Consider the following 21,872-nt stretch of genomic DNA (forward strand, 5'->3'; position numbering starts at 1 on the left):
TAACAAGCTCTAATTCTGAAATCTTATCTTTTCAGCACCAGAATCAGTTACTAACAAGGTTGCTCACTCGTCTGAATTAACCAAACCGCAATTGTGAAAGAGGAACATGATCTTGAACGACAACAGAACAAAACCATTCATAGATCCTATTACACCAAGCATAAGTTGAGTTGGAAAGTGAAAACTATGCCAAAAATTGGCAAGATCATTTCAAATTGAAAGCATTACAACAAATTTCTTGCCTATAGCCTAGTGAGGTATCATGAGTTCATGATAAAAACATGCTTGAAGCACCATATTAACTATGCTAGCATTTAGCCACAGGATAACTAACTTCCTAATGTATTTAACTGAAGCAACTACTTATGTCAATTGCACAGATATCAAACAAAACAGGGGTAACCAATATCCTAACAAGCAAAACTATGCAAGAGAGAACCAAAGAGAATCCGAAATACCGAACTCATGAGCCTCAGCTAGGAGAAGCAGGCACTTCACTCAACTCCTTTTGCCTCAGATATTGTTGCAGTATAGTGAGCCTAGCAGTTTCAAATGCAAAGTAACCCAATGCTGAAAAGCAAGCACTATGAAGAACTCTAGGCCCCATTCCACGGGTAAGTCCAACCCACCCTTCCTCCTTTAATATCTGCTTCACTGTCGCCGAAACCCCGCCGTACACAACAGCAGCAGCCTTGTTCACAGCATCTCCGTGAACCTGAGTCATCAGCCTTGTCTTCACCACATCCAAAGGAGTGGTTATAGAAGCCGAAATTGCGCCGGCAAGTGCGCCACAAAGCACACTCTGAACAGGTTCCAAGTGAGACTTCTTAGTAGTGTTCAAAACCGCAGCTTTCAAGTACTCAAATGATGAATAACTCAAAACCCCAGCAGGTAAATTCCTCAGCAATGTAGCAGAGTAACCAGCATATAACCCTAAAAACCCATCCTTTTCTAAAATCTTCACCAAAACCTGCCAAGATCTTCCCTTTGCACCAGCTTGCATTCTCTGAGTAATCAATTCCTTAGGTACCATTATAGCAGAAGACATAATATTCCCCATTGCACCAGCACTAGGTGGAATCAACACAGAAGGGAACCCTTCAATTTTGGATAGAAATGACTTACTGAACTCGCAGGTTCCGAAATACACTGCAGAAGAAGCGGTGGATCCAACAATAACCGCAGATACGCCACTGTAGAATCCGAGAAGACCCTTTTGCTGGAAGGTCTTCACGACCGCGTCAAGGGCATTCTTGTAAAGTTGGGATGCTCCTTTGGTCTGCATCTTGGTCTTGATTGTGTCGAGCGGGTGGAGGCAGACGTAGGTGAAGGCGCCGGCGATTCCGCCACCGGCTGCGCCGATTAGTGCACGCTCGACGACGGTGAGGTTTTTGAGCAAAGTTTGGGGCTTTGGGGCGGGCTTTGAAGTGGGCCGGATCCATTGTGGGCTGTGAGCGGTGGGGTATGTGGCGGTGGCGGTGGTAGAAGCGAAAGGAGGGTTTGTAGCGGTGGCGGCGAAGTGATTGAGGATGGAGGGGAAATCAGTGGGGTGGCGGTGGGGATTGGGATTGGGAGAATGGAGGCCAAGAGAGGATGAGATCCTGGCCTCCATTGAAGAGAATCTGGCGTGAGCTTCGGCCACTCTTGCCTTGCGCGTTAAACACAGTCAGTGACAGCGGAGCTAAAAAAAAATAAAGGTGAATTATATGGTGTCTTTATTATGATGCTTAAATTGTTTAATTTTTTTTAAAATAAAAATAAAATATTTAAAATAAAAAATAAATTATATAAAATTTATTAAATATTATTTATTTATCTTTTTTAGTAATTTAGATATAAAATAATAGGCACCATAGCATTCATAAAAAATAAGAGCGCAAAATCAAAATTATCGGTAAACACTATTTTTATATTTGTGATAATAGAAGATTTTACACTATTGCTCTAAAGTCTAAACCTGTATATAAAATATAAGCACTCCATAACCATGGATATAACTTGGTTTATTTGGTCTAGATTTTTCATAGATTATTAATTTCTACTTCATGTTAGGCTTGCCATGTCCATCATATTTTTCTCTTCTCACATATACAAATAATAACTTAGTCTAAGATCTCCAAAAATATCAGATTTTAAATTGGCGATAATAATGATTACATCATGATTTGCTCGAAGTTTGACTAAACTAAGTTCAACTTTTAGTAGTAGTACTATTTATTTTATGACCCAAAAGAACAAGGCTATAATCCCAAAAAAAAAAAAATAATCCATCAAATATAAATTTGTCCCAAATCAATACCTATGGCCCAAAATATCCAATTCTCATCCGTATGTAAAAAATCATATTTTTTTTTATAAATGTCTCATTAAATTAAATATTTTTAATTTTAATTTTTATAAATTTATTTAAAATTCTTATTAACTTAAATATAAGAAAGTCTTTATAAATATTTTCACCATTATTCGGAACTAACGTGAAGGCACGTTCAAAATCTTTACAAGCTCAAAATATCTTATAATTTGTTTCAAGAATACGTTTCAAAACAAATATTTTCTCTCATAAATATAAAATATATTTACCGAATATTTCGATTCAATCTCAAATTTAAAATTAACTGAAAAAATTCACTCATGCAAGACTTTTCATATATATTTTAGAGAAAAGCTTAGTATACAAGCGATTAGGGCTTGTAACTATTACAAGTTCATTAACGCCTAATCCGCTAAAACACGCTGCAACTCCTACGTCACTTACACGCGCCATACAAAGATCCCGCATTTGTATAACTACCAAATTTAAAAGATTTGTTTCCTTCTTTGTTTTCTTTCTTTTCAAATTTCATCGTTCTTCTTCTCGCGCGTCTTCCACTGGTTTTTCGATCGTTCTTTTCCTTTCCTTTCTCATTGGTTTGTTCTTCGTCATTGACGTTAGTTTTTCTCTCTGTAACTCCAGCTTCGTTTTGACATGGTGTATTTATAGTTTTTGACATAGTGTATTCTGTAACCTCTCTGTTGTTGATGACCAGTTTGTTCCGAAGGTTGGAATGACCTTTACCACCCTTGAAGATGCTCGAAAGTTTTACATAAACTATACCAAGGTTGCAGGTTTTTCTACAAGAGTTCGGAGCACAAATAGAAAGGAAAATGAGATTAAGAATCAATTGATTACATGTAGCAGAGAGGGAAAATGAAACTCTCATAGCAAAGACTCATTTGATAGGAATTGGAATGATTTTCTGCTAAACTTTGGTCTTGTGGACAACAAGTGGCTTTCATGTAGTGTTGGGTTAAAATCTGCAGCAGGGGTGTAAATTTAATTTGTTATCGGGTGTATTTATAGTCTGTGTTTGGGTGTATTATGCAGATCTCTATGCAGACCGTCATATTTGGGTTCCAATCTATCTGGATCACCACTTCATATTATAGTGCCTGTAAATCAGACATTTTGAATACACCAGAGAGAGTTTAATTAATTTTGGTCTTGTGGACAACAAGTGACTTTCAGGTAGTGTTGGGTTAAAATCTGCAGCAGGGGTGTAAATTTAATTTGTTATCGGGTGTATTTATAGTCTGTGTTTGGGTGTATTATGCAGATGTCTATGCAGACCGTCATATATGGGTTCCAATCTATCTAGATCACCACTTCATATTATAGTACCTGTAAATCAAACATTTTGAATACACCAGAGAGAGTTTAATTAATTTTGGTCTTGTGGACAACAAGTGGCTTTCAGGTAGTGTTGGGTTAAAATCTGCAGCAGGGGTGTAAATTTAATTTGTTATCGGGTGTATTTATAGTCTGTGTTTGGGTGTATTATGCAGATGTCTATGCAGACCGTCATATATGGGTTCCAATCTATCTAGATCACCACTTCATATTATAGTACCTGTAAATCAGACATTTTGAATACACCAGAGAGAGTTTAATTAATTTTGGTCTTGTGGACAACAAGTGGCTTTCAGGTAGTGTTGGGTTAAAATCTGCAGCAGGGGTGTAATTTAATTTTTTATCGGGTGTATTTATAGTCTGTGTTTGGGTGTATTATGCAGATGTCTATGCAGACCGTCATATATGGGTTCCAATCTATCTGGATCACCACTTCATATTATAGTACTTGTAGATCAGACATTTTGAATACACCAAAGAGAGTTTAATTAATTTTGGTCTTGTGGACAACAAGTGGCTTTCAGGTAGTGTTGGGTTAAAATCTGCAGCAGGGGTGTAAATTTAATTTTTTATCGGGTGTATTTATAGTCTGTGTTTGGGTGTATTATGCAGATCTCTATGCAGACCGTCATATATGGGTTCCAATCTATCTGGATCACAACTTCATATTATAGTACCTGTAGATCAGACATTTTGAATACACCAGAGAGAGTTTAATTAATTTTGGTCTTGTGGACAACAAGTGGCTTTCAGGTAGTGTTGGGTTAAAATCTGCAGCAGGGGTGTAAATTTAATTTGTTATCGGGTGTATTTATAGTCTGTGTTTGGGTGTATTATGCAGATCTCTATGCAGACCGTCATATATGGGTTCCAATCTATCTGGATCACCACTTCATATTATAGTACCTGTAGATCAGACATTTTGAATACACCAGAGAGAGTTTAATTAATTTTGGTCTTGTGGACAACAAGTGGCTTTCAGGTAGTGTTGGGTTAAAATCTGCAGCAGGGGTGTAAATTTAATTTGTTATCGGGTGTATTTATAGTCTGTGTTTGGGTGTATTATGCAGATCTCTATGCAGACCGTCATATATGGGTTCCAATCTATCTGGATCACCACTTCATATTATAGTACCTGTAAATCATGCATAATTCAGAACTCTTTCTCTTTCTCCTCCTCATCTTCTGCTTCTTCTTCTTCAAAACGATTTTACCATGAAAAATCGAAAAAACGAGAAAACAGAGAGAAAAGACGTAAATGAAGAAGAAGAAGAAAAAGAGGAAAACGAGGAAGAAGAACGTGCAGAAACGAAAGAAAAGGAGAAGAAGAAGAGTAAGAGGAAGAAGAACGTGCAGCAAGAAGAATAAGAAAAATTTCAGAAACCATGAAAATCGAAAAAAAAAAACGAAGAAGAAGAGGAAGAGGAAGAGGAAGAGGAAGAGGAAGAGGAAGAAGAAGACGAAGAAGAGAAGAAGAAGAAGAAAACGAAGAGAACCGTTTGAGTGGGGCGCGTGTAGTTACGCTCCATTCAAAATGAGTTAATGCACGTGTTAATGAAGTTTGGGCTGATAACTTGTAAAACTTGTACGGCCTTTTTACTTGTATGTGTAGCAGGCCCCTATATTTTATATGATCATTATTCCATAATAGCTAGAAAGAACACACAGTCAAAACAACTCAACATACATCATTATTTTCACATAGAAAAGTCATCAACATAACTGTGATGATATTGCCACGTAGCTGAATATAGTGCCAGACGGCTAAAAACAAAACCCCCTGATGAAATTGAAAAGTTAACAACATATATAATTATTTAGACATTAATTAACTTATCTAATATACGACACCACCACTTCAAATAAATTAACTAAAGTTAACCCTTAATTTCCACAGGCTCAAGGCCATTGTCAATTGAAGTCTTCACAGCATCTATGACCAATTGTGTTTTCCTACTAATTACTGGCCACGTGTCCTCCGGTTTTGAGTTATTGTACTTAATTGCCCCTACCAAGCGTGCAAATTCCTTCACCATTTGTGCCTCTTGAGGGAGATCATTGTAAACAACATGTTCACTTGGATTTGGAGCCCAACCTAAAGAAAGTTCCATCCAATTAGAGTTTGAGCTTGTTGAAAACTTGGTCTCTTTCTCTTGATTAGGGATAACATAATCATGAACGCGCAATGACCCTTTTGTCCCCATCACAATAATATCCATAGACATATCCGTAAGAAAGGAACAATAGAATGTTGCTACTTTGTCATCTTCCCAAGATAGAGAAGCAGCACAAGCTAGAATGACACCGGCATCATTGTATGTGGGTTTGTGCAATGCTCTTGCCGATTTAGGTAACTCATAATTTGAAGCCCATAAAATTGCTCTCACACAATACCAACCAGTGTCACCAAGTGCTCCAAGAGCATCAAGGTCTGGCTTCACACGAATATCATTCTCTAGAAAATAAGGACTAACTCCATAGGAAAAAGTTGCATGTACCTGTTATTAATTAGTTGATGAGTTACAAACAAATGATGACAAAATTGTATAATAATAATAATTTTTACTGACACTACATAATCTAATATTTGCATCCATTCAACAATATATGCATCTATAAGAAAAAAAAAACAATATATGCAATCAAATTCTTTTATCTAAATACAAAATATATGTTATTTCTTAATATTGTATTAGAGAAATATTAAAAGGCTAATCAAATTTATTATTTTTGACTAATAGTTAGTCATCAATTTAAAAAAATAAATTAAAAATAAGTTGTCAAATTATTAACTAATTAAAAAATTAAATTAAAAATAAAAAATATATTAATTAAAAATAATAAATTCTCTTGCTCATGCTTGAGCATTTCTCGTTATAGTACTATTGCAATAGTAAGTTTCTTTCAACCTTTCTCTTTATAGAAGGGGTAAACTGATAAAAAAAATTAAGGGAAAATTCTACTTCCCTCCCTGCGATATGTTAAAATGACAATCTCTTCCCTTCTATTTTATAAATGTACATTTTCTTCCTTTTTAACTTTTAAAAAACCTCCTCTTTAATCCATTTTTAACTTTTTGTGTTAACTTTATCCATTTTTTAAGAAAAAATAAATTATTTTTTGAAAAAATATCCATTAACAAAAATTTTATTTTTTATCATTAAATTTTACTTACCAAAATACCCTTTAATAAATTATTTTTTATTGATTGAATTGTATTTTTATTAAAATACTTTTAAAAAATTAATAATTAAATTATTTTTTTCTAAAATATCTATCTTTCAATAATTTTTTAATTATTAAATTGTGATTTTACCAAAATTTTTATGAACAATTATTTTTATATTTACTATTAATTTTTTTATATCAATATATATTATTTTAACATTAAATAAAAAAATTTTACCACTGTTAATATATATAACAATTAATATATATTGATATTGAAAAATAATCTTACTAAAATTTTTTATTTAATGTTAAAATAATATATATAGATATCAAAAAATTAATAGTAAAATATGAAAAATTATTATCGAAAATTTTGGTAAAATTATAATTTAATAATTAAAAAATTATTGAATGATATTTTAGAAAAAAATAATATAATTATTAAATTTTTAAAAAAATACAATTTAATCAAAAAAATAATTTATTAAAAAATATTTTAGTAAAAAAATGTAATAATAAAAAATAAAATTTTTGTTAATGGGTATTTTTTTTAAAAATAATTTATTTTTCTTAAAAAATGGATAAAGTTAACATTAGCTAACACAAAAAGTTTAAAATGAATTAAAGATAAAATTTTTTAAAAGTTAGAAGGGAGGAGAATGTACATTTATAAAATAGAGGGGAAGGAAGTGTCATTTTAACATCTCGCAAGAGAGGGGAGTGGAATTTTTCCAAAATTTAATTGTGCAATATTATCATCAATATAATCAGTATATATATATACACATGAAATTAAAGATATATATATTTGTGAAGAATGAATATATACCGATTGAAGGCGACCGAACTGTTGAGGATCCGAGAGGAAGTGAAACATTTGAGTGGTCCTAGGGTGGTGCATCCACATGGTAGCATCCATGTATTGCAAACCGTTGGATTCACACGCCTCCAAAATCTTGTGAAGATCGTGAACGTTGAGAGCCACAGGCTTCTCAAGCAGCAAGTGCTTCTTCTTCTGAGCAGCAAGCACAGCCCACTGCACGTGCAAGCTTGTTGGAAGTGGCACGTACACAGCATCAACTTCAGGGTCTTCTATAACACCTTCGTATGAACCATAAACCTTTATGCCACAATATGTTTCAAAAATTAATTATAATCATCTCAAACAAATTCTAAATTAATATATGTGTTATATTGAAATTTTGGTACATTTAATGATTTTGTTACTATATATAGTTTATAACATAGAGTTAACGAAAATATTTAATAACAAAAAAAATTTAATAAAAAATAATCAAAATTTATCTTATTTAATATTTATTAATTATTATTACAAAATTAATGAAATGATTTAAACTTATATAAGTTGTTTTGATGTGGATATATATGTAGACATATTAAGAGTTAAGACCTTAGCATGGGGTGGGAAGCCGTTGGAGGCAGCAAACTTGGTGGCCTTGTCGAGAGAGCGGCTTCCGACGGCGTAGAGGGTGGCGTTAGGGGAGAGGGTTATGGCCCTTGACACCTTCCTTGCTATCTCAGCACACCCAAGTATCCCAAAGCGTATTGGTGCTGCTTCTTCTGCCATGATTGGATTTGGAGGAGTAGTGTTAGTTTTAGTTTTAGTTTTAGGCCTTAGATATATATGGTTCTTTCGGTATTATTAGGGTTGCTTTATAACGTGGTTGATGCCCCCCTTTGTGAACAAGTTTTAGTCAAGAGGAGTGCTAGGGCCAGCAGAAATTGTGATATATAGCCATCAATTAACTATTACGAGTGTATTTAACGGTGGGAGATTACATTCAATGATACAGAATTACTTATTTTATTTTTGATGGTTAAGTGATAGCCAAATTTTAACAAAATTGCTGCCCCCTAGACTTTCTCTTTAGTCAATACAATAATATATACAAAAATATCTAAAAAATATCAAAATTTATTGTTTTTTTAAATAATTAATAATATTTAAAATATGAAATAAAAAATGGTTAAATTATTAGATAAAAAAATTAAATTAATAACTAAAAATAGAGGATAAAAATAATGAATTCTATTAGTATTTGAGCTTTTTTATATATATATTATATAAAAAAGATGTCTTAAAAAGTATAATTATTTAAAAATGAAAAAAAAAGACTTTCACTATCTATATATAATAAGATGCATCATGCAATTATATATTGGAGAGAAGAAATATATATATCAATATGCTTATGTGAAAAACAAGTGTATGTTGTATCCAAACTTAATTAGTTTCAAATAATGTACTGTTTCTAAGGGTGTCCGCGGATCGGATCGGATCGGATATGGTCAAAAATTAGATCCGATCTGTATTAAAATCATCGGATCGGATCGGATCCAATATCCGCAGCTTTTAAGGTTGGATCCGATCCGATTCGATTCGCACATTTGCGGATCGGATATCGGATATCGGATATCGGATATCGGATATATCCGAAAACACAAAAATATTTTTAAAGGCTTATTTTTATTAAAAAAATATCAATAAAATTCATTTTTTCTATTCTTTTAAATATGTTTACTCTTAAAATAATATTAAACATACTTTTCTTAAATAATAAATTAAAATAATATAATATATATGATAATTATTAATTGAAATAAAACATAAAAAGAATATTTATTTATTTATTTCTTTAATTTTGCGGATACGCGGATATGCGGATACCAACACAAAATCCACAATCCGATCCGATTAGTATGCGGATCCGATCCGATCCGAAAGCCTTGCGGATCGGATCCATATCCGCAATTTTCGGATCGGATCCATATCTGCAATTTTCGGATCGGATTCAAATAAACACCGCGGATATACGGATCAGATCCGATCCATGGACACCCCTAACTGTTTGTGGATTTAACTATATAATTATCAAATATTTGTTACCATAATTAATTAATATCATTTTATACATATTAAAAAATGTTTAAAATAATAGAATATTAATTCAAAGTAACTTAAAAATATTACCTATTATATATTTTTTAATTATTAGTTATCTTATTTCATATTTTTAACTATTACTAAAATAATTTAATAATATCAAATGTAATAAGTATATAACTATAAATATTAAAAATATAAAATTATAAATACTAAGTTAAATATAAAGTAACTTTGAGTTTTTGTATACCTAATATTAATTACCTATATTAAGCAGTAGTGATTGTGTATGTCGATAAGTTACTACTCAGTACTCACTACTGAAAAAACGGACAAAGTAGCCGGCGGATTTGCCATCACCACTTTTATTTTAACTTCCGTTTCTCTTGTTGTGACTTGTGAGTGATAAAAACCTTTCATATAAAATGTCGAGATAATACTCAATTTGGTCCCTGAACTTACACGCGAGATTCAATTTAGTCCCTGAAGTTTTAATTGTCTCTATTTAGTCCCTAAACTTTGTGAACATAACTCATGTTAGTCCTTGAAACAATTTTCAACGTACAAATGTTAACAGAACACTGTTGTGACAGCCGGATGCCACGCTAAACTTTGTAAAATAATGTCGATTTCGTTTTGGCACTCAAATAACCCAAAAACAACATCCTAAATAGTGTTTATTAAAATTTTACCTAACAAAATAAGTAATACGATGCTGTTTTTGAGCTACTTAAATGTCAAAACCAAAATTGCATCATTTTACAAGTTTTAACGGGACATGTGATAGTCTACAACAGCGCTCTATTAATGTTTTTATACTAAAAATGTTGCCAGGGACTAATATGAGACACGTTTATAAACTCTGGGGACTAAATAAAGACAATTGAAACCTCAGGGACTAAATTGAGTCTCGCGTGTAAGTTCAGGGACCAAATTGAGTATTATCTCTAAAATGTCTTATAATTAAGATCAATTTGTCTTGATAAATTATTTATATTTGGGTTTGTCATGCTCATGCATATATGATGTGTTCAATAACCAGATGTTTTTGATAAGCTAAACTATGTAATAATGTCATCCCCCAAAAATAGAAAAAGAATTTCAATACAATCTATCTCTTCCTCCTTCATCACAATTCACAACAGACCTAACATGAAGAAAATGAGATTACAAATTAGTTGTGACTTGTATGTGAACCATGAATTAAAAGCGAGTTTGGATTACTAGACCAACTTAAATAAATTTCTTTTTGATTCTAACGTACAAAAGTCTAAAGATGCAAATCATATTTGCTGGTGGGTAGGCATAATAATAATGTATATGATATACTTTAATTTTTCCTCAAATTGAAATAAGATAAGGTGCCTTTCTGGAATAATAATAAAGGGAAAAGACAAGAAGATACTGACTCATTATGAGTGATACTGATACCCGCTGAATATGACAATTACTATTGGCTATTGAGGCATGATTTGATCCTGAATTTGGGCAGGTAAATCTTAAGGCCATTGTTGTAAATTGAAGCTTTAAGCTATCTGACCACATGTGTTTTCCTTCTAATTATGGTTAGCCACTTATCCTCGCAAGACCTTTCTATATTTTGTGTTCCCAAATTTTCTTTTATCTTGTCACCGCTATTGACATTGAAATCTTGAATTGTGTGCTTTCATGTGACTCTACACTCTTAAGAATAAAAGACCATTGATAATAATGATTTTGTTGCATATTTCTGAATTTTGTGTTTTGTTGTAATTGTAATAGGCTGAGATAAAAGGTAGTGTTTTCATTTTATTGTCTTATTTATACAGTAATTTATTGTTTAATGTAAATTTTTAAATAAAATTTTAATCTGCAATAAATTAATCTTTAACCTATCTGACTAAAAAACATCATGAAAAATAAAAAACAGATCTACAAAAAATAGAAAGCCTTTTGATTTAACAACTCAAAAGATTTTTTTTTAATATTTATTCTCGTGTGTGAACACTTCTAATACTTATGGGGTGGAACTTGTGACCTAACTTCTTCAGCTATCCTAACTAGAACTAGACTAACAATCTAATAGTCCTTTGAAGAAAAATGATATGCCTTAAAGATTTTGTTTTCCTAATAATAATAACAAAGAACACCAATAATAATAATTAACTAAAATAACAATAACAATGCCTTAATAACAGTAATAATACTAGTTAACTAAATACTTTTTAATAATAACAATAATAATACTAATAATAGGTAAACATTGTTCGAAAAGATATCCTATTTACCTCCAACCCATTTTATATTAGTAAAAATAATAATAATAACTAAAGAACATTTTACCCAATTTCGCTAATAATTACCTTTAACCTATTTAATAATAATAATAATAATAATAATAATAATAATAATAATAATAATAATAATAATAATCCAAAAAAAATTAATCCATCAAATATGGATTTGTCCCAAACCAATAACTATGTCCCAAAATTGGGATGGCAAAGCGGGCTAATTCCCTCCGCAACCCGTCTCATCCTGTTTAGGCCTATTTCATAAATAAGATGAGCCCTATCAACTAAAAAGGATTTAAAATGTTAGTCTATTCTATTTTATGGTGAATTAGCAGGTAGGCGGGCTAGCCCGTTTAACTTTTTTTGTAAATAAAATTTATTAAAATTAACTAACAAATAATAATTAAAAAATCAAATACAAATAAAAAATGGTCAAATTATAATATAATTTTTTATTATTTTTTTTAATTTTTAACTTTAATAAAATTATTCAAAATAATATTTGTCAATAGAACCATCTTTATTTTAAAAAATAAGTCACATAATTTGAATAAATATACGAAATTGTAAAAAAAAAATAAAATTAATAATTAAAAGAAGAATAAAAATAAAAATAAAAAAAGTGTTTGAAAATTCTATAATTATTAATTTTATAATAGTATCACTCTTTTATTTTATAAGAAAAAAGAAAAATAAAAATTTTCGGTCCGACGAGGTGGGTCTAAGCGGATCGGCTCGACGGATTCGACCCATTTTACCACCTCTAGTCCAAAATATCCAATTATAAAAATCATAATTTTTCTATAAATATCCTGTCAAATTAAAAATTTTTTATTTTTTTATTTTTATAAATTTTTTAAATATCAAAAAGTCTTTCGTAAATATTTCCACCATCATTCAGAACTAACATGAAAGCACGTTCAATACCTTCACAGTTACGAGTGGCAAAGCGGCGGGTCCGTCCCAATTCATCCCATTCCATTTAGGACTGCATCATAAATGGGATAGGCCAGTCTACTCTACTTTAAGGCAGATTAGTAGGTCGGCAGGCGAACTCACTTGAGTTTTTAAAAAAAAAAACTAAAATATATTAAAATTAACTAAAAAAAATAATAATTAAAAAATTAAATATAAATAAAAAATAATCAAATTATAATATAATTTTTTTATTATTTTTTATTTTAAAATTTAATAAAATTATTCAAAATAATATTTATTAATAGAATCATCTTTATTTTAAAAAATAAGTCTCATAATTTAAGTCTATATATGAAATTGTAAAATAAAATAAATAAAATTAATAACTAAAAAAAATAAAATAAAAAATGTTTAAAAATCATATAATTATTAATTTTATAATAATAATCACTCTTTTATTTAATACAAAAAAATATTCGGCCCGACCCGCCCCACTCCGTTAAAACTCGCCAACTTAGCAGTACGTATTTGACGATTTTTTTTAATTTGACGGACTCCAAATTCTAACCCGACCTACCCTTTTTAACAAATTTGGTGAATCAATCCAACAGATTTAACCCATTTTACCATCCCCACGAATTCACAATCACTTTTGAGTTTTGACATCTTATTCTTAAGCTCAAAATATCTTATAATTTGTTTCAAGTACGTCTCAAAACAAATATTTTCTCTCATAAATATAAAATATATTCACCGACTATTTCGATTCAATCTCAAATTTAAAATTAACTGAAAAAATTCACTCATGCAAGATTTTTCATATATATTATCTATGATCATTATTCCATAATAGCTAGAAATTCTTTTTACAGGAAGAACAAAAAACCAAAACAACTCCTCAACATCATTATTTTGACATAGAAAGGTCAACAACATAACTGTGATGATATTGCCACGTAGCTGAATATAGTGCCAGACGGCTAAGAACAAAACCCCTGATAAAATTGAAAAGTTAACAACATAATTATTTAGACATTAATTAACTTATCTAATATACGACACCTCCCCTTCAATCAAATAAATTAACTAAAGTTAACCCTTAATTTCCACAGGCTCAAGGCCATTGTCAATTGAAGTCTTCACAGCATCTATGACCAATTGTGTTTTCCTACTAATTATTGGCCACGTGTCCTCCGGTTTTGAGTTATTGTACTTAATTGCCCCTACCAAGCGTGCAAATTCCTTCACCATATGTACCTCTTGAGGGAGATCATTGTAAACTACATGATCACTTGGATTTGGAGCCCAACCTAAAGAAAGTTCCAGCCAATTAGAGTTTGAGCTTGTTCAAAACCTGGCCTCTTTCTCTTGATTAGGGATAATATAATCATGAACGCGCAATGACCCTTTTGTCCCCATTACAATAATATCCATAGACACATTCGTAAAAAAGGAACAATAGAATGTTGCTACTTTGTCATCTTCCCAAGATAAAGAAGCAGCACAAGCTAGAATGACACCAGCATCATTGTATGTGGGTTTGTGCAATGCTGTTGCTGATTTAGGTAACTCATAATTTGAAGCCCATAAAATTGCTCTCACACAATACCAACCAGTGTCACCAAGTGCTCCAAGAGCATCAAGGTCTGGCTTCACACGAATATCGTTCTCTAGAAAATAAGGACTAACTGTATAGGTAGAAGTTGCATGTACCTGTTTAGTTGACGTGTTACAAACAAATGATGACAAAAATTGTATAATTGGTAAAGTTTAAAAAACGAGGAAATATGCCTAATCTTTTGGTGGAGTCAATTTTATATGAAATTTATAATTGAGAATGTTAAATAATTTGATAGATTTAATTAAATTATCGATTCTTAATTATTAATTTTATATAAAATTAACTGTACTTGAATTTCTATTTTTATATAAAGAAAAAGTCTAAGAAACCAGCAGATTTTGTAATTTTTAGCCATCAATAATATTTTTAATAGTGTGAAATTACATCTAATAAAATAGAATTATTCAATTTTCTTTTGATGGTTAAGTACTGACCAGTATTTTATGGCTTTCTAGCACTTCTCTTATATAAATTTAAGGAAAAATATAGGACACTAATATATTATCTCCCAATTTATTATTAATAATAATTAATTATTATATTTTAAACACATGTATAAAGAAACACACCGAGGAGATATATCCATAAAAATACTTCTATTAAACACAATAATAAAAAAATTTTTTTATTAGACACATTCACAGACACTTCTATTAAATACAACCCATAAACAAGAGTTGACAAAAGTTGGTAGAATTTTTGTTGGTAGCTTAGTAGAATTGTAAACTTAAAAAGTTAGAAGTTAAAAAAATTAAAAAATAATATATTTTGTGTATATATATTAGGGGTGTAAGTTATCGAACCGGACCGAATTTTACCGCAAAACCGAACCGAAATTTACAACAACCGAAAGAAAAACTGAAAAAATCGGTTTTTTTGGTTTTTTTTTGAATTAAACCGATCAGTTCGGTTCGGTTTTCGGTTGGCTCAGTAAAAACCGAACCGAACCGAACCGAACCGAAATATTAGTTAAGAAACCTTGTTTTTACACATTTACCCTTTAACCTTGTTGTTTTGCTAGACATTTTTAATTGTCTTTGTTTTATGTTTAATTAAGTTGAATTTGTATTGGATTTGGATGTGATAAATTCTTGTTTTTCTAGTTTATTGAAGGTTTTAAATTTTATTTTATGGCATTTTAAATTCAGATAAGTAGGTATAAAAAATCGAAAAAACCGATCGAACCAAACCGCTGTTGGTTCGATTCGGTTCGATTCGATTGCTCAAACTACAGCTAACCGAACGGTTGATCTCTTTGAAGAACCGATCAGGTCGGTTCGGTTGGTTTTCGGTCCAAAACCGAACCGAACCGAGCCAATTACACCCCTAATATATATATATCCGCATGAAATTAATAATGAATATATACCGATTGAAGGCGACCGAACTGTTGAGGATCCGAGAGGAAGTGAAACATTTGAGTGGTCCTAGGGTGGTGCATCCACATGGTAGCATCCATGTATTGCAAACCGTTGGATTCACACGCCTCCAAAATCTTGTGAAGATCGTGAACGTTGAGAGCCACAGGCTTCTCAAGCAGCAAGTGCTTCTTCTTCTGAGCAGCAAGCACAGCCCACTGCACGTGCAAGCTTGTTGGAAGTGGCACGTACACAGCATCAACTTCAGGGTCTTCTATAACACCTTCGTATGAACCATAAACCTTTATGCCACAATATGTTTCAAAAATTAATTATAATCATCTCAAACAAATTCTAAATTAATATATGTGTTATATTGAAATTTTGGTACATTTAATGATTTTGTTACTATATATAGTTTATAACATAGAGTTAACGAAAATATTTAATAACAAAAAAAATTTAATAAAAAATAATCAAAATTTATCTTATTTAATATTTATTAATTATTATTACAAAATTAATGAAATTTAAACTTATATAAGTTGTTTTGATGTGAATATATATGTAGACATATTAAGAGTTAAGACCTTAGCATGGGATGGGAAGCCGTTGGAGGCAGCGAACTTGGTGGCCTTGTCGAGAGAGCGGCTTCCGACGGCGTAGAGGGTGGCGTTGGGGGAGAGGGTTATGGCCCTTGACACCTTCCTTGCAACCTCAGCACACCCAAGTATCCCAAATCGTATTGGTGGTGCTTCTTCTGCCATGGTTGGATTTGGAGGAGTAGTAGTGTTAGTTTTAGGTTTCTAGCCTTTTAGGCTTCTTTTTGTACTAGTGGGGTTGCTTTGCTTGATAACGTGGTTGATGGCCCTCTTTGTGAACAAGTTAATGGAATAAATATTACAGCAATGTTAAAGAATTTGCATATTTTATGATTTGTAATTATTAATTAATTATTATTAATATTTTTAATAAAGTTATATTATATATATATTAAAATTAGTGACTAAAATTAATTATCAGTATAAAATATATAATAAAATATAAATATATGTTAAAAATATATTAAATCACACATGTATTTATATATAAATATAGGTGAAAATTCAGGTACAATTAATTTTACGTGAAGTTGATAACTGAGAGCTGTTAAATAATTTAAATAATTTGATTAAATTTTTATCTAACGAATCTCAGTTATTAACTTTACATAAAGTTAACTGCACTTGAATTTTTATCATAAATATATTGATGACTGATTTTAAAACTGATTTTTATGTATAAATAATATTTTTGTTTTTAATAATGTGAAAAACAAGTGTATGTTGTAATCCAATAATTGTGAGAAATGAACTAAAAGTGAGTTTGGATTATTGAGAGCCGTAGAAAAGGACTGTTGTTAATTGGTATACCAAATGAACTGCTTTTTAGTTCTAACGTACAAAAGTTTAAAGATGCAAATTATATTTGCTGGTGAGTAGGCATAATAATAACGTATAAGATACTTTAATTTCTCCTCAAATTGAAATAAGACAAGGTGCCTTTCCGGAATATACAAATAAAGGAAAAGACAATAAGATAGATAGATACTCATTATGACTCATACCCCCTCAATATGACAATTACTATTGACTATTGAGGCATGATTTGATCCTGAATTTGAGAAGCTAATTCTTAACTCAAGGCCATTGTTGTAAATTGATGCCTTAAGCTCTTAACCGATCATATAGGACCATACGTGTTTTCTTTCTAATTATGGTTGGCCACTTGTCCTCACAAGACCTTTCTATATACTAGCATTTGACCCGTGCAAATGCACGGGCTACCGAATTTATTTTTACCACAAAAAATTATTTATTTTGAATAATATTTTTAACTTTTTATTATATCAAAATATCGTAGATAGGTATAATTTTAAAATTTGAGTTCTTTTCATATTAATAAAATATTCTATTATACAAAGATTTTTAATGTTAATCTAAATATATATTAAGCACAAAATAAAAAAATAGATGTATTATAGAATAATATTTTTTGTTCATAAAAGTAAACTAAATTACACTTAAGATTTAAAATTACATTTTCTTTTGTTAATTAAAATTATATTTCTATTCATTTTTTCTTTTTTAAAACACTAATACTGAATTCGTTTACATTACTTGACCATGACATTACGAAATTCTAATTAGAACTGTTAAAATGGGTTGGGTCCATTGGGATTGGCACTTTTAGAGTTCTTTAAGGTACTTGGCTGCGAAATAAATGGACAAACCCATTTAGTTGTTTTTTTATTTTTTTTTCCTATTTTTATTAATTTTTTAACAATTTTTTTCTTACCAATCTAATTCAAATATCTTTACTTCTAATAAAAAAAATAACTCAAATTCTAACATTATCTATTAAAGACAAAAAATTTGTTCGAAAATTAATATTTTAGATTTTTAGTCCATAATATAATTTTTTTTAAATAAAAAATTATCTATTTAGACAAAAAAAATAAAAACTAAATTCGTTAGCTTGTTTTGTCCATTAAACTTTTTTTTAAATGGTCCAAATTCTCATCTTAAAAGTCTATACATACTTGTACATAAGTGTACACTTAGAAGTGTTAGTCTAATGATGAAAAGAGACTGGATTTTAATTTTTAAGCACACTTACAGAGAGAAAAATGTGTGTGCTGGTTAGCCAAAAGAAGTGTCACTAGAGAGTTAGGTTTCTATTTCATAGATAATTATCTTAAAGAAATCAAATATATGTTAGATGATGATTGTAGAGAGGCCTCCAGAGTCCGATTTATCTTTGATATTTAATCTTCAGCTGGACTTTTAGACTTTATTTTAATTACCAAAAAAAAAAACAATAATAAGTGTTACAGCTAGCATCATTCTCCAGTTTAATTCAGTTTAATCGAATCTTTGATGGCACAACTCAAAAAAGGGAAGAAAAAAATTAAATTTTTGACGGGGAATCAAAATGTGAATATCTAGCTCACTCAAAGATAATAAATCTAAGTCTTAAGGAACTGTTATTAACACTAATATGTTCTTTGTAAGCATGGATGTGTGGACTCTATTTGAGCAAAGGATAAATATGTTTTCAAGAATTTGATTAACAAATGCGCTTGTTAAATTTGTTAAAGAAGCACTTGTTTATTGGTGACTCAAAAGTTACTATTATTATCTACTTAGGCTAAGTTTGAGTAAACAACTTAAATAAGTTCTTTTGAAAAAAGAGCTTAACGTATAAGGACTTTTATTAATAACAACTTATAAATAAGTTATAACGTATAAGGACTTTTATTAATAACAACTTATAAATAAGTTATTTTGTATTTGAATTTTTAATTATAAAAGTACTTATTTTAAAGTTGTAGCGTTTGAATAAATAACTCAAGAACTTGTTATAACTAATTATAAAAATAATAGCAAGCTATATAAAAATAAAATTAAAACTACGATTTCATATCACACACAATATTAAATACAAATTTAATAATAAAATAGAGTGGTAAAATGATAAAAAAAAATAATTGAAAGAAATATATGAAGTAGGTGATTCAGATGGAACATTATTTTAAAATAGTATTGGAAGGTCAATAGTTTCAACAGATGAATCATTACATAAAAAAGGTGGTGGAGGGCGAATACTTCCAACATTGAGACAGTATTTTCATCAGAAACAGGAAATATTTTTACAGAGCCAAGAATGAAAGTATATTTTTTAAAGCAATAAAGCAATTTTTTGATGAGAATGAATGACTTATCGAAAAGAAGAAGAAGTATATTTCTACTTCTTCAAAAAGTTATGGATTAACTTTTCGAAAAGTTAAAAGCTTTTTTTCAAATAGTGCCAAACACCTGTATTGTGACTTTTCATAATTCAAAAGTAAAAAAAAATAACTTTTGCCGTTTCCCAAATGGGCTCTTAACAAATATTCTAAAAAATACTTATTAATTAATTTGTTATTTAGACTATGTTAAAATCAATATCAATTTTATCTTGAAAAATGAAAACTTTTACCCTTTTTTTATACCGATATAAAACCAATCCCATGTCACTTTTATGGACATCTAAATTTTCCATATTATTAATCTACTACTAGTACAACTACCAGAAACAATAAATAAATAAAAAAAAACTATAACAACTAAATATTATATGACTTATCCAAATGCAACAGATACTGCACCATTTTTGTTTGCTTCTTGCCAAAATTTGTGCTTCAAAACTACCCACAATTTAATATGGGAGATTTGAAGTTTTTTATATTTTGGCTTTGAAGACTTTAAATTTCAATGTTAAATAGCAAAGATCTTTGCACCTGTGTGTCATGTGGTTGTCCTACAAAAAAGGCAATACATGGAATACCTACCATTCACTAGTTGCAATAAAAAGACAAGGAATTGTTATCTAAAATAACAATCTGGCTTAGATACTTTGAGATGCAGGTAACAAAATCTTTAACATGTTCCTAGTATTTTTTGAAACCAATTAGCACTTTAGTAGAATACTCATTTATATAGGAGACAGTATCCTAAACCTCAAGTTAAAAAGTACCAACCATAAAATAACATACAAGTTCTAGAAAGAATTTAAATAACTCAATGATATATTGTTTGCTAAGAGATCAATCACATTCCTCCGTTACTATAGCCCATTTCTTATATTTTGCTAATAAATTTTTGACAGCTTAATTTATATTGACCCCAAAATATTTGCCAGAAATTATGAAGTTTAGCTGAGTTTAAAATATAATAAGAGCTATTAACAAACATTGAAAATAGGCATACGCAACCATTCTTTATACCAAACAAATTGCCAAAAAATCACCATTCCTAAAGACTTGAAATCATTTTTGTCAATAGAGTAAAAAGCACAAAGACGAATCCAAAAGAGTATAAATATCAAAGTAATACAAAAATAAATGCACTAGTAAATGTAAGAATAAAAGAGAATAATTGATATAATTTTTATACAAGACCACCAAAGTTTCATCCATTTAACTATACAACATTTGTGTAGTTATACTCATCAAATTAAAAAAAAATGATATTATATGACTGCACCAAATATCAGTGACCCCATGGATGTTTTATCAGTATTGTCAAGAGACAATGACCTCGACTTCAAATTATAAAGAAAAGATAATGGAACATGGAGACATAGGATCAAATGGGAGGGAAAAATTCGAAAACCATAGCATCATAAAGAAAGATTAAATAGATTATAATAACAAATCAAATATAGGGGCCTTGCTATCATCAATGGTGTAACCCACTGAAAGTTTAATTACATAAAACAGGCAGAAAGTTGGATCCAAGACAGAAGTACTTACATGCTAATTCTTAAAGGCTGATGAAGTCGTAAACTAAATGAAGTATGAATAACATGTTTCTTTTTCTGCGTAACGAAAGCCTTTTGTATGTTTCAAAGTTCTGACAAGACAACCTCTTCATGAAACTAACGGAACACAATGATCATCATATACACAAGACTCAAAAGAATCAAAATTACTAAAACAGAAACTTCATATCATGAGAGAAAAGTGGCATTGTTTTTTGTATTCTAAAAAGTTTTTGTTTTTAAATTGATTACCCATCTTGGGTTGTTGAAGGTGAACATAAAATGTCATAACTCCATTGAACACTTCTTATTGCCACAGCTAACTTTGTACTCAAGTTCTTCTGCATCTTCTCATGCTTTGGACTCCAAGAAGAAGCCATGGCCTTAAAAGCAACTCAAGTAACCAGAAAAACCTGCATCTTCATGCAATGATTACATCCATTTAGGTGTCATAAAAAGGAATCAATAAAAGAAAAAAATAGTATTACTATAAATAATACTTGCATGTATATTATTATCTAAATAATATTACTTAAAATACACTTGTATTTTTTGCTGTAAACCTAATCTCACCTCCTTTGGAGATTTGTGAACGTAGAACTATTAAAAAACACGT

The 21,872-nt window shown here is 30.3% G+C and overlaps 2 protein-coding genes and 1 pseudogene across 2 annotated transcripts; all 3 read right to left on the reverse strand.

The window, feature by feature from the left end:
* Positions 1 to 163: 163 nt before the first annotated feature.
* Positions 164 to 1,671, reverse strand: LOC130979125 (protein MITOFERRINLIKE 1, chloroplastic-like). Its single transcript, XM_057902488.1, has one exon. It carries the CDS (start codon positions 1,610 to 1,612, stop codon positions 473 to 475), a length of 1,140 nt encoding a protein of 379 aa, XP_057758471.1. The 5' UTR covers positions 1,613 to 1,671; the 3' UTR covers positions 164 to 472.
* Positions 1,672 to 5,302: 3,631 nt separating this feature from the next.
* On the reverse strand, positions 5,303 to 8,495 carry LOC130982093 (uncharacterized oxidoreductase At4g09670-like). Its single transcript, XM_057905950.1, has 3 exons — positions 8,250 to 8,495; positions 7,668 to 7,958; positions 5,303 to 6,165 (listed from the first exon to the last, which is right to left on the reverse strand). Exons 1-3 carry the CDS (start codon positions 8,424 to 8,426, stop codon positions 5,545 to 5,547), a joined length of 1,089 nt encoding a protein of 362 aa, XP_057761933.1. The 5' UTR covers positions 8,427 to 8,495; the 3' UTR covers positions 5,303 to 5,544.
* Positions 8,496 to 13,758: 5,263 nt separating this feature from the next.
* LOC130979737 (uncharacterized oxidoreductase At4g09670-like) lies at positions 13,759 to 16,779 on the reverse strand (annotated as a pseudogene).
* Positions 16,780 to 21,872: the final 5,093 nt, after the last annotated feature.

The sequence above is a fragment of the Arachis stenosperma genome, chromosome 5, assembly GCF_014773155.1.
Source record: "Arachis stenosperma cultivar V10309 chromosome 5, arast.V10309.gnm1.PFL2, whole genome shotgun sequence".
Taxonomy (NCBI): Eukaryota; Viridiplantae; Streptophyta; class Magnoliopsida; order Fabales; family Fabaceae; genus Arachis; species Arachis stenosperma.

Bases quoted from the DNA above. Each gene is read 5' to 3' on its own strand.
- LOC130979125 (XM_057902488.1), bottom strand. From the start codon at position 1,612: ATGGAGGCCAGGATCTCATCCTCTCTTGGCCTCCATTCTCCCAATCCC.
- LOC130982093 (XM_057905950.1), bottom strand. From the start codon at position 8,426: ATGGCAGAAGAAGCAGCACCAATACGCTTTGGGATACTTGGGTGTGCT. The intron at 7,959-8,249 runs GTCTTAACTCTT...TGTGGCATAAAG, and splicing joins GCTTCCCACCCCATGCTAAG to GTTTATGGTTCATACGAAGG. The intron at 6,166-7,667 runs GTATATATTCAT...AATTAATAACAG, and splicing joins AGTTCGGTCGCCTTCAATCG to GTACATGCAACTTTTTCCTA.